This window comes from Panthera pardus, unplaced genomic scaffold (assembly GCF_024362965.1).
Source record: "Panthera pardus isolate Hobbes unplaced genomic scaffold, ASM2436296v1 HiC_scaffold_13, whole genome shotgun sequence".
NCBI classification, from domain to species: domain Eukaryota; kingdom Metazoa; phylum Chordata; class Mammalia; order Carnivora; family Felidae; genus Panthera; species Panthera pardus.
The window spans coordinates 199,377,454-199,390,349 of record NW_026526688.1 but is presented as its reverse complement, the minus strand read 5'-3'; the positions used below and the strand labels follow the sequence as shown (position 1 = coordinate 199,390,349).

The following is a 12,896-nucleotide window of genomic DNA, read 5'->3' as shown; positions in this document are numbered from 1 at the left end:
TGCCTACATGCTCCCAGCTCCTCTGTCAGGAAACCAAGGTCTCCCCATCCCCATCTCTGGCTCTGCTGCTGGGGAACCCAGCCCAGGACGAGACCTTTGAACTTGCTGTTTCTTCTGCCAGGAACACGCCTCCCCCAGAACCTCGAGGGTCCAGCCCTTTGTGATCTGTTTGCATCCCAGCTCAGACGCCCACCCTGAGCACCCGTCCAGAAGAACCCCCTCCCCAGGCATTCCTCACGTGGCTGTGGTCCGTGACTCCACATAATCGACCACTGCCTGAGACGCCCTGGTTTCTCAGCCCGCGCCCTGCCTGCGTCCCCACCGCAGACAAGCTCTCTAACCCCTTCACCACTCCGTCCCCACCACCTAGAAAGTGCCCGGCACACAGTAGGTGTGCAGTTCATTTGACTGAGCCAGCCAATCACCAGGTGAACACAAGAGGTCAATCTTCTCTTGAGGCGATGCTGTGTTGAGATTCAAAACCTATTCAAAGCGCTTAAGCCAACACTGTCTCCTGCAAGTTCACAGCAATGCCAGGAGGCAGGTTTCCAAGCTCACTTTCTAGAAGAGAAAACCACCCAGCAAAGGAAAAGTGAGTTGACTGAGGCAGGCAGGAGGTGGGAGAACTGGGCTTGGGCTGGTTTTTCCTGACTTTAAACCCACTGCTTTTTCTTTAGGGGAAGAAAAAAAATCAAAACAACAAAAAAATCAGACATAACCTCACTGAATAAAAAGCAGTACAATGCAGAAACAGCTTGGAAGGTTTCATATTCTTTCACATTAAAAAAAATGTTTTTTTTTTCCCTTTCTATTTCTTTTCTTAGAAGGGTGCAGGATACACAAGATGATGGTAGTTAGAGAGTAAGGAACAAATGATCAAAGTGGTTTTCCACCCCCCCCCCCCCCAAGTTTTGGAACAGCGACTAAACATATTTTCACATAAGGGAAGCAAGGTGTGTTTCCCCTGCTTTTGGGCTGACCAAGGGCCAATCCTGGCAGGAATTAAGTTTTGGATTCTAAAGTTGCTCAAGGTGCTGGGTTTGGAGAGAGAGGTGGCCCCGCGTCCTGCCTCCGAGGGGCAGAGGCCCCGCCTGCGAAGTGTGCTCCTCGATCCCCTTCGAGAAATGCACACACAGGCTGGTGGCCGCGGTTGGCTGAGCCTGACTCCCTTCACGAGGACGGTCCTGGGAAAGCAGAGGGGCCGGTGGTGGAGGACTCTGCTGGTGCCAGCAGCGAGAGCTGCTCTGTGTATCTTCACAAGCACAGGGACACCTCTTCTGTCGAGTGTCCTGCCCGGAGAGGCTGCCGGATCCGGGTCCCATGGCTGGGACTCGGGGGCCTCGGGTTGGTTGTGCGGCCTGACCTCAAAGCTTTGGCTGTGCCCTCCGGAGTCCCTTTTCTGCCTTTGGTGGACCAAAGGCCCACGCGCTGAGCTTGTTCAGGAAAATGTCCATCTTTCCCCCCCTCTGCCGGCCTCAGACACCTGTGCAGGTGCATATGCTGCGGGAGCTCCTCTCGGCTTTGGGAGACAAGGAGGGGGGCCGCTGTGCAAACCCACTGGCAGTCACTCCCCTGCCCGTGCTTTCTCCTGCCCCCTCTAGCAACAGTCCAAGGCAAGAAAGCCGCGCTCCAAGAGTAAAAGCAAGACAGACCTTCTGAGGAAGTGCATCGAAGATAAAATTCAGCTCTTTGAGGAGCAAGCCCCCGAAGACCTGGTTGAAAAGGTCAGTCCTCCTGCCTCCTCTGTTGCTCTCACTGCACACACGGGGCCGATGCCACCCAGTTCCCAGCACACACGGAGTCCCCGGGGGCCCTCACTGCCCGTCCCTGTTCTGCCGTGGTCCCGCAGCTGGGACCCAGCCCTGCCCCTCAGGCCCTTCCGCCCATCCTGTCTGGAACTCTCCTCCCTCCCCGCCCGGTCTCTGGTTCCATCTCTGCTTCGTCCTTCGGGCCCCACGTCTCAGCTGCTGCCGCGGTGGCCGCCGTCACTGTGCCTGGCTCTGCGCCCAGGCGTTCGCACGTGTTATACTTTACGTCCCTGCGTGTACCACGCACAAACATGCGGAGCCTTCCACGTTCTTCCCTGTTCCTGGATGAACCCTGCCGCCTTCCCTTACCCGGATAGATGAACCTTGTCTTTGGCCCTCCTGAGGCACCGCCTCTGTCCTCAGGTGTCCCCTCCCCTAAGAAGCCTGATCGGATCACCCGGTTCTTCCCCCTCCTTCCTCCTTTCTTATCCTGACACGTACCCCACTGTGCGTTCACTGCGCTGGGACCCTGAGGCGGCATGATGCAGTGGCTCGGGTGTGGTGTCGACAAACTCTAGGACTTCAGTGGCGACGGTCCTTCCTGGCCTCACTCTCATGGTTGGGGGAGACGGACAGAAAGCACTTAAAACCACAGACCCTGATCAGTGTCGTTAGGACACAGAGGAGGTGATGCGACAGTGATGAGACGGGGCTGGGGAGAAGTGAGACCCACCAGAGGCGGCCGAGTCAGGTCAGGTCTCTCTGGAGAGGTGACGCTTAAGAGTTGACACTGTGCCTTCGCTGCCTGGGTGCCCGCCGTGTACCCAGCACCCCTCGCAAAGGGTGGGTTCCTGAGAGGAGGGGTTCAGTGGGTGGATCTATCAGACCATCTCTGAGCGGCCGTTTTCTTCCTGCCTCCTGTCCGTGTCCTTGTCTAGGTGTATTTAGTGCAGGTGTATTTTTCAGATCGCAAAAGCATAATCTGGCCGGGAGCCACAGAGCCTGCGCAGGGTGAGAGGTCAGTGGCTCCTTCTAGGGGTGACCAGGCTGGGATGTCTCAAGGGACACAGGAGGCAGCACCCTGTTCCCACCCAAGTTCTCTGCGAACCTGAGAAGTAGGACGAAGACTGAGGCGGGTAGAGGTGAAAATGTTGGCATCCTCGTTGCTAAAGGCTAGCGCTGAAGATGGAAATTAGTGTGAGAGCCAGATGGGCTTGCTGAGCGGCTACCTGGTCACAGGCTTCCCTGGGGCTCTCTGGGTGGCCTTCCTGGAGGAGGTGAACACGAGGGCAGCTCTCAGGCAGAGCTAGCCTGCCTGGTGGGTTGTGGTTGCAGTTCACCAAGGAGCAGCAGAGGAGAGGGGTGCTGAGGGGCAGCCTGGGGGCCCAGTGGGGCATTTCCTCCAACACAGGCCAGTTTGTGACCCAAACACGTCAGGCTCGAGGTGGATGTTGCTGTAGAAGGAAAACTTGAGGTTTGTTTTGGCAGGGAGAGTGGGTGGCCTGAACCACAGCCAAGGACAGGGTGCAGGTTCAGGGGAGCCCAGAGGATTGGCAGCCCTGTGAAAAGGCTGCTTTGCAGGAGTACAGGGTGTCCCGAGGGTAGGACAGCCGGCCACGGTGGAGGGTCTCACGTGCCAGGCTGAGAAGGTGAGCGGAACCTTGCTTGTCCCATTGACAGAGGAGAGGGACAGGCTGGATGACTACTGGGTGGCCGTGAGTGGTGACAGATGACATCCTGTCCTGTGGTTCCCTGAGCCAGACTCTGCAGCCCGCCCTGCCCTGAGTTCACCTCCATCGTTTCCGTGTGAGTCGTGCCTTTGTCCTGAGATCCAGCCAGGCCCTTTGCGTGTGTGGAAGACGCAGCCCTCTGCCCCACTCTGGACGATCGCTGGCATTTTCAAAGGCAGTTTACGTTTCATGTTTGTCCTGTGCACTGATTTAAGAACTTAACTCCCTTCTTGAGATACACTAACCCTCCAGTAAGAAGAGTGCTCATTTATTTTGTTTGCCTTTGAATGCCTGCGTCTCTGGGCACCCTACTCAGGACTTTCTGTATACATATATGTTGCTTATAGGTGACGGGCATAATTGAAAATAGATCTACCCTATGACCCAGCAATAGCACTGCTAGGAATCTACCCAAGGGACACAGGAGTGCTGATGCATAGGGGCACTTGTACCCCAATGTTTATAGCAGCACTCTCAACAATAGGCAAATTATGGAAAGAGCCTAAATGTCCATCAACTGACGAATGGATAAAGAAATTGTGGTTTGTATACACAATGGAGTACTACGTGGCAATGAGAAAGAATGAAATATGGCCCTTTGTAGCAACGTGGATGGAACTGGAGAGTGTGATGCTAAGTGAAATAAGTCAGGCAGAGAAAGACAGAGACCATATGTTTTCACTCTTATGTGGATCCTGAGAAACCTAACAGAAGACCATGGGGGAGGGGAAGGGGAAAAAAAGCTAGAGAGGGAGAGAGCCAGACCATAAGAGGCTCTTAAAAAACTGAGAATAAGCTGAGGGTTGATGGGGGGTGGGAGGGAGGGGAAAGTGGATGACGGGCATTGAGGAGGGCACCTGTTGGGATGAGCACTGGGTGTTGTATGGAAACCAATTTGACAATAAATTTCATATTAAAAAATAAAAATAAAATGAAATAATTAAAAATACATACGATACAAATCAGGCACATGCTTTACAGACAGATAAGTAAGAGCTAAGCCATCTGAGAGTTAGGTGCTCCTGCATTTGGGCGCCCCACGTCCCGTAGAAGAAGCCCCACGAGTGTCCAGGGACGGGGGGTGGGGGGGGCGGGGCTCCAGCTTCTGAACCTCCGGCCCCTCGCCCTGGTGCTGCCTCTGCGTCGAAGGCCCTGGTCAGGATTGACGGGGAATATTCTCACCGGATGCGGTTACCTCCCGCGGTTGTTCAGTGTGGGACAGACACGCCTCGGCTCCCGCATCTGTCACATGAGGATTGGGACAATCAGAACCTAGTAGCAACGGGGTCATTGGGAGGAGCAAATGGACAGAAAGGTACTTCCTAGCTCTGAGGGGGCTACAGTGCTGGTTTTGCCCGATGACGCAGCAGCCCCGTGTGTGTGCGCCAGAACCCAGAGAAAGGCAGGACACCTTTGTCAGCTGTAACCTTTTAATGACAGGCCATCCGCACAACCGGCCACCTCACTGTGGCAAGTGCCGATAGAATGCGCACTCTCAAGCCAACGGCTTTGACGTTCCTCCCGACATCGATCGGCCGCGTCTCTTAGCACCGGGGCCAGAATTGTTCAGAATTTCCATCTGCAGGGTAATTTCGGATGGAGATGACAGCCCTCGGTCTGAGTGCCAGCAGCTGAGAACGGTCTGATCGTGTTCCAGGACTGGGAAACCCCTCACAGCTCGTGCGGCTGGAAAGGGACTGGGTCAGAGACCCGTCACAAAGCCTCAGTCTGGCCGGCAGTGTGGGGTTCCCAGAGGGACCCTGGCTTCACTCGTTGGGGCTGCCAAGCACACTGGAGGCACCTGCTGGGTGCCCCCTTTCTTTGCTAGAATCCGAGACCGCGATCCCTGTAACCCTCAGCCCCGGGTGGATATGTGCCTCGTCTGGACGCTTCCGCCTGAAGGGATTTGCCCAACATCAGTGCATACTAGAGCTGGGGGTCGGATGAGGCACATCTGCCGTGTTGTGACCCAGCTGCGACAGCGAGGAGGTTCAGCCTCCCAAAGTGGCTCTCCCGTGCCCTGCCCACGTCCCCCTTGCCTTTCCTCCACTTCTTTCCCTGCCTTTCTCGTCTTTCTCCTATCCTTCTGTCTCCTTCCACTTCCTCCTTCGGAGATCGTTTTGTGGACTGCCTCCTCCGGGCCCGGCCGGTCTCGGTTTCTGCTCTTAAGATGTTCACAGTCTCAGGCGTGCGGCCACTTGGCGCACCAGCCGTTTGGAGGTTCCCCTCCTGCTTTCAGATAGAAAACCCACCCCGCTGACCCGGGCTCCGCCGTGGGTGAGTGGCTGTTTGACTGGTTCACAGAGAGTGGTGTGAATGATGCAGGGAGACAGACAGACAGACGAGGATGGGCTTCCTGCCTGACCACTTTTTCTCCACAGCTGAGGAGCTAATGGAGTGAGGAGTCTGCTCTGAGGGGCCGGAGTGTGCCTGAGTGTGCCTGTGATCAGAAATGGGACTCAGGCAGCGACACCTGGGCCTTCTGATGGGGGGGGGGGGTCACTGTAAGCTCACAGGTGCATCATTTTAAACCTGAAAGACTCTGGAGGGCATATACATTTTTAGAATAAGTTAACCCAGTTCCTAAATAACTTTCTGTTGTGATGGCATGAAACTTACAGGTGAATTTGAGAATTGCCATTCCATCCCCCAGAAGGCAGAATGTTTCTTTTTTTATTTGGATCCTCTCTTAGGGTCTTGAAGAAGATTTACAATTGTTTCTGTAAGTAGGGTGACCATATATCTCAGTCTCTTGGGACGGTCCCAATGACCTTCCCGTTAGCTCCTTTTCACTCTCAACTTCGTGATAAACCATATGGTCACCTTAGATGAAAGGTATTTCTTTGTGTGATTTCTAGATCCAATATAGGTTTGCTCGCAGTTGTGAATGGTAACCTGCCTTCTTCTTTTTTAACCTTTTATTTATTTTTATTTTTTTGAGAGAGAGAGAGAGAGAGTATGTACGCATGCAAGTGGGGAAGGGGAGGAGGGAGAGGGAGGGAGAGAATCTTAAGCAGCCTCCACGCTCAACGCGGAGCCTGATGCGGGGCTTGATCCCATGACCCTGGGATATGACCTGAGCTGAAATCAAGAGTCAGACAGATGCTCAACCGTCTGAGCCACCCAGGCCCCCCATGGTAACCTATTTTCAATTGTATTTTTGACATATTCAGTACTGGTGTAAAGAAACGTTACCAGTTTTTATTAATAAGTCTTTCCAGACTGTCTCTGTTCTGTCTCTGGAGCCGGACATCTGCGTCCAAGTCCTAGCTTTGCCACTTGCCAGCTGTGTGACCTTGAACAAGTTTCTTAACTGTTCTGTGCCCTGTTATACTCATCCTTCAAGGTGGATAATAGAAGCCCCTGTCTTTTAGGATTCTTCTTGTGAGAATTCACCTGCTGCTTCTGTTGATTTTCTGCATAGTCAGTCACCATGTCGACAAATAATTGCAATTTCGTTGCCTCCCTTCCCAGCCTGTGCCTCATTGCTCTTCCTTATCAGTGTTTCCATGTCCTTGTCTGCTGGTTCCATCATCTCTCTTGTTTCCCCTGATGGATTTCCCCCTGAGTTGTGGATCCCATTTTCCTGCGTCTTGGTGTGCATGGTAATTTTTGATTAGATGCTAGGCATGGTAGTTTTACATGCCGGGCACCAGACTTTGTGGCATTTTCTTTAATAGTGTTGGCGTTTGGACATGTCGTTACATTGTTTAGGATTCGTTTTATCCCTTCAAGACATGCTTTTAAGTTTTGTTAGGTTGGAATTAAGAGCTGCCTTTAGTCAAGAGCTAATTTATCACTATTACTGAGGTACTACCCATCTCCCTGATGCCTCTGTGCTTTTCTCACTCAGGCTAATAGGAACACTGACTCTTCCCAGCTCTCTGTGGGCTCCAGAAATCGCTATGCCTCTTATTTTCGGTGGTTCTTTTCCTGATCTGGTACAGTTTTGTTTTTTTTTTTTTCCCAAGCATGCCCAACGCTTAGCGAAAGCCTTGAGAACACCCCTGGAGGTCTCTGGAGTATTCTCTCTCTCTCTCTCTCTCTCTCTCTCTCTCTCTCTGCAGCTCCTTCCTCTTTGGGACTCTGCCCTACAAATTCTAGACACAGTGACCTCCCAAACTCTGATTTTCTTTTCTTAACCCGGTGCACCTGCTGGGCTTTCCCCAGGTCCCCATCCGATGGTGCACCCAAGGAACTGCATCCAAGCAGTAAGCTGAGGCAGCTGTGGGGCCACCTTGTCTATTTCCTTCCTCTCTGGTACCCCAGTGCTGCCCAGTATCTGAAAACTATGGCATCATATATGGGATCTGGTTTTCTGGTGGTGGGAAAGTAAATCTGTTTTTGGTTCTTCCATCCTGGCCAGAAGTAGAAAATTTTGACCTATCCCTTTGTCAAAGGGATTTGAATTTTACCCTATTTTTAAAAAGTTTTTTCTGGGGCACCAGGGTGGCTCAGTCAGTTAAGCGTCCGACTTCAACTCAGGTCATGATCTCATGGTTCGCGAGTTTGAGCCCCACATCAGGCTCTGTGCTGACAGCTCAGAGCCTGGAGCCTGCTTGGCATTTTCTGTCTCCTTCTCTCTCTCCCTCCCCTGCTCATGCTCTGTCTGTATCTCTCTCTCTAAAAATAAATAAACATTTAAAAATTTTAAAAAAACTTGTTACTGATTTTCATTTTTTTTTAATATTCTAGTTAAAGAATAAAGTATATATGATAATGATACTTTGGAATTTATCGTGGTTCCACTGCGGCTTTATAAAAGTCCTATTTTGAAAGATATTTCATTTGTCTTCAGAAAGGCTGGGTGTTTTCTGTTAGGTATGGAGAAGGAAGCCCTAGGAGGTAGGTAAAAGCCAGGACCTGGGAAGTCTAGAGGCTACACTAAGAAACCGAGCCTTTGAGGCAAAATTTAGTCACTGTAGAGACTATTTGGGGGGACATACTCACTTTTAATTCTGTATCGAGCCCCTCCTTTCCTGCCTGGTGTCTGCTCTCTTTGACTCTAGGGGATGTGCGCCTTGTCTTAGTCTGACCTGCTCTTTTCCCTTGTGTTCATAGGGCTGAGCTAGAAGCTAAGCCTCCAGTCCCCGCTCCCATTAAAAAATTTCTCGATTTCTGTAAACTAAAGGGCCCCACGGCCAGACCTCTGCAAGGCTGAGGGTCTACTGTGGGCTTGGTGGCTAGAGTCACCCTACAAGGGTCAGTTTTGTCAGTCCCACTACCCTCTCCTGGAGGACAACCAAGGAGGGCTTCTCAGAGGTGGGTGCCTGATTGAGGAAGGGGACATTTGAGATTCTTCCCTGACTTCCAGGAGACTCTGACCAGCTTGGTGCCATTGGTTGGATCTGTAGGACTGGAGGGCTGCCCCTCAAAATGTTGCCTGGCCAAGATTTTACCTGCTGAATGCCTTGACCAGGACAGAGAATGTGTCTGTTCCTCCTGTCCCCGTGCCTGGGCCAATCCACTGAGCAAGGTAAACTCATAGCACAAATTATGGGACTCATTTTTACTTTCCAGCTAGTAGAAATAGGTCTGTCTGTTTATCTGTCTACATCTCTCTCTCTCTGTCTCTCTCTCTCTCCATATCTCTTTCTCTGTCCCACCTGTCTCTGCTTTTTACCCAACACTGAAGCTTGAAGACTTTCCCTATCAGTATATGAGAGTTCCCTCGTGGTGTTTTAGAGCAGCTTAACATATCATGGTGCATGTGACGCTTAAATGATGTAGCTGGTGCTCAGCTCGTAAGACATTTAGATTCTTTTCAACCTCATGATATTTCAAACCATCTTGAATTCTGTTCATATAGCCTCTCACTCTGGTGAGACAGGTGAGGGCAATAATTACTATTTCCATCTCATGGATGAGAATACTGAGACTCGGAAAGGTGGAGAGGCTTGTCCAAGGTCACGTCGCCGGCAGGTGCCCAAAGCACAGGCCTCTTTTTTTTTTTTTTCTTTTTAGCCTTTATTCATTTTTGAGTGGGGGGAAGGGGAAGAAAGAGGGGGACAGAGGATCTGAAGCAGGCTCCATGCTGACAGCACAGAGCCCGACGCGGGGCTCGAACTCACAAACCATGAGATCATGACCCGAGTCAAAGACGGACCTCAACCCACTGAGCCACCCAGGTGCCCCAAACCACAGGTCTCTCTGCCCATCCCTGTGTCGCTTTAGCAGATCCAGAAATGAGGGGGATGTTTCAGCTAATCTTTGATGTGTCTGCTGCTGTTCTGGCACACAGTTCATATAAATTTCTCATGAATATTCTTTGCAGACACTTAGATGTGAAGGAAAATGACGTGACCGTGCCTGCTGCTCACCCATTATTTGTGGTCTTATTTGAAGGATGCTGTCCTCCACCTGAGTGGTACCCATTCACCCATTCGTTGTGTGTCCACTGTTTCCGGGTTTCGTGACACGCACGTGTGCACAGTCCATTAGCAGCCCCTTCATTCAGGAGTGGGACTCACGCACTGCGATCGCCCGTGCAGCCTGCTGTGTTTCTGCACCCGCCGCGCCAGTCATGCAGAGGTGGCCGGGACTTCTGTCAGGCACGCCTCTCCACACCCTGTCATCTCAGAAGTGACTAGAGCTTAAGCATGAAAATAATGTGCTCATTTTCCGATGACCTGACAAGAGAGAACGGTGATGGCACAGGTTCTTACGAAGCTTAGAAGAGAAGGTGCGTTGCCGGGGGAGGCGTTTTAGGAAGGGGAGAGAACATCCATCCATCCAGCAAAGACTGGGAAATCCTGTACGTGGTTCCCTTTGCGTCTACTCAAGCCCCCGTCTTGTCCTTTGAGGCAGGCTCTGTCAAAGTCCTGTCCTGAAGCACGATTCTAAGGGAAGTTGCTTAGAATCTTCTTAGAATCCCACCATCCCCAGACAAAATGCAGATTCCTAAATGTGGCATTCAGGCCTCACAGGCTTCATTTTACCTTTCTAATCTCTTCCACTTCTGCCTTTCACTCACCAGAAGGTTACTAGAGTGATCTTTGGATGGCTTGAATGTAGTAACTTGTTTTTACATTGTCCATTTAAAAATTTTTACTTTTGGGGCACCTGGGTGGCTCAGTCGGTTGAGCGTCTGAATTCAGCTCAGTTCATGATCTCATGGTTCGTGGGTTCAAGCCCCGCATCAGGCTCTGTGCTGACAGCTCGGAGCCTGGAGCCTGCTTTGGACTCTGTGTGTGTGTCTCTCTCTACCCCTCCCCTGCTTGTGCTCTGTCTCTCTCTCTCAAAAATAAATAAATATTTTTTAAAAAGCTAAAACTTTACTTTTCATTTTTATAAAATGTAGGCATGCATTCTTTTAGAATCAAATAATTCTACAAGGTTTGTGCTGAACAAGGAGCCAACTCCCAGGAGCCACACACACATACGTTTTCAAGTCCCCAGAGGTAATGACCTCTAATTTTTTAGTTTGATCTTTTGGCATTTACCTCCATATTTCCAAATAACATGCTTATCTTGCTATTTCTTCATTTCTCTACTTTGGGTACTATCTATTTTTTTTTTTAATGTTTATTTATTTTTAAGACAGAGACAGACAGAGCATGAGCAGGGGAGGGGCAGAGAGAGAAGGAGACACAGAATGCGAAGCAGGCTCCAGGCTCCGGACTGTCAGCACAGAGCCTGATGTGGGGCTCAAACTCACGAACCATGAGATCATGACCCAAGCAAAATCAGAGCCACCCAGACACCCCTGACAAAGGTTGGTGGGGGGGAGGGTTGGTTATTTTATTTTGCATTTAAAGACATCACAGCCCCTAGAAAAAACTACTTTTTTGAAATGCACTGAGTCAGAGACACGCATAAGGAGGCAGTTTAAACTTCCCATTTAAAATGAGAGTACTTAGCAGCATATTATTTTGAAAATGAATTTTTATTACTTTAGGTAGCCTGAATATTTAATGAAACTTGTCACAGAAATGCAAACCCGTATCCTTTCCCAGAGCCTTTTTTAGACAAGGATGGAATCCCTCCCTGCAGGCACATGCTTATGGTGCTGGAATTAACAAAGTAAACTTTCCAAAGAGAAGAAAAGGATTTTGGAGAATCTTTCTTGTCTTAATTACGCTGTCCACGTGGTTCGTGCAGCACACACGAAAAGCTTTACGCTGCCCCCACGTTTTAGGTTTGAATTTGCGTAAAAAAACCTCAAGATACCCTCATGGCCGCCTCACCCTGCCCTGCCCTTCTGCAGGAGACACGGCTTTCAGGATATTTGGGCCACCACCCATCCAAGGATGGGGCCAAAGGAGGCCGTTCGGAGGTCACGGTGACAGGAAATCTGAGCTCATGGCAGGTGTGGGAGAAGGGCACCGCTCCTCCCTTTCTGGGTCACCTGCCCATCACTCGTGTTATTCCTCTCGAGGAACTCTCCGTAGGTTTGCCATAGCCCTTCCCACTTCCTCGGGGTGTGTAAATATGTCACCGTTTAATCAGACTGTGGCCTTTAAATATGTGCAGCCTCATCCCCAAAGGCAAGGGAATTAAAAGCAAAAATGAACTATTGGGACCTCATGAAGATAAAAAGCTTCTGCACAGCAAAGGGAACAATCAACAAAACTAAAAGGCAACTAACGGAATGGGAAAAGATATTTGCAAATGACATATCGGACAAAGGGCTAGTATCCAAAATCTATAAAGAGCTCATCAAACTCTACACCCGAAAAACAAATAATCTAGTGAAGAAACGGGCAGAAAACATGACTAGACACTTGTCCAAAGAAGACATCCAGATGGCCAACAGGCACATGAAAAGATGCTCAACGTCGCTCCTCATCAGGGAAATACAAATCAAAACCACACTCAGATATCACCTCACACCAGTCAGAGTGGCCAAAATGAACCAATCAGGAGACTATAGATGCTGGAGAGGCCGTGGAGAAACGGGAGCCCTCTTGCACTGTTGGTGGGAATGCAAACTGGTGCAGCCGCTCTGGAAAAAAGTGGGGAGGTTGTTCAAAAAGTTAAAAATAGACCTACCCTATGACCCAGCAGGAGCACTGCTAGGAATTTACCCAAGGAATACAGGAGTACTGATGCATAGGGGTACTCGTGCCCCAATGTTTATAGCAGCACTCTCAACAATAGCCAAATTATGGAAAGAGCCTAAATGTCCATCAACTGATGAATGGGTAAAGAAATTGTGGTTTATATACACAATGGAATACTACGTGGCAATGAGAAAGAACGAAATCTGGCCCTTTGTAGCAACGTGGATGGAACTGGAGAGTGTGATGCTAAGTGAAATAAGCCATACAGAGACAGACAGATACCATATGGTTTCACTCTTATGTGGATCCTGAGAAACTTAACAGAAACCCATGGGGGAGAGGAAGGAAAAAAAGAAGAAAAAGAAGTTAGAGTGGGAGAGAGAGCCAAAGCATAAGAGACTCTTAAAAGCTGAGAA

At 50.2% G+C, this 12,896-nt stretch overlaps 1 protein-coding gene across 7 annotated transcripts in view; it reads left to right on the top strand.

Moving 5' to 3' along the window:
• Nucleotides 1-12,896, top strand: part of EVC2 (EvC ciliary complex subunit 2) — a 135,301-nt gene that overhangs the window by 98,864 nt on the left and 23,541 nt on the right. For all 7 annotated transcript variants that reach the window (XM_019453730.2, XM_053901701.1, XM_019453732.2 and 4 more), the window contains one exon: nucleotides 1,602-1,724. In XM_019453730.2, the coding sequence (XP_019309275.2) occupies nucleotides 1,602-1,724 (123 nt within the window). The remainder of the gene's footprint in view (nucleotides 1-1,601; nucleotides 1,725-12,896) is intronic.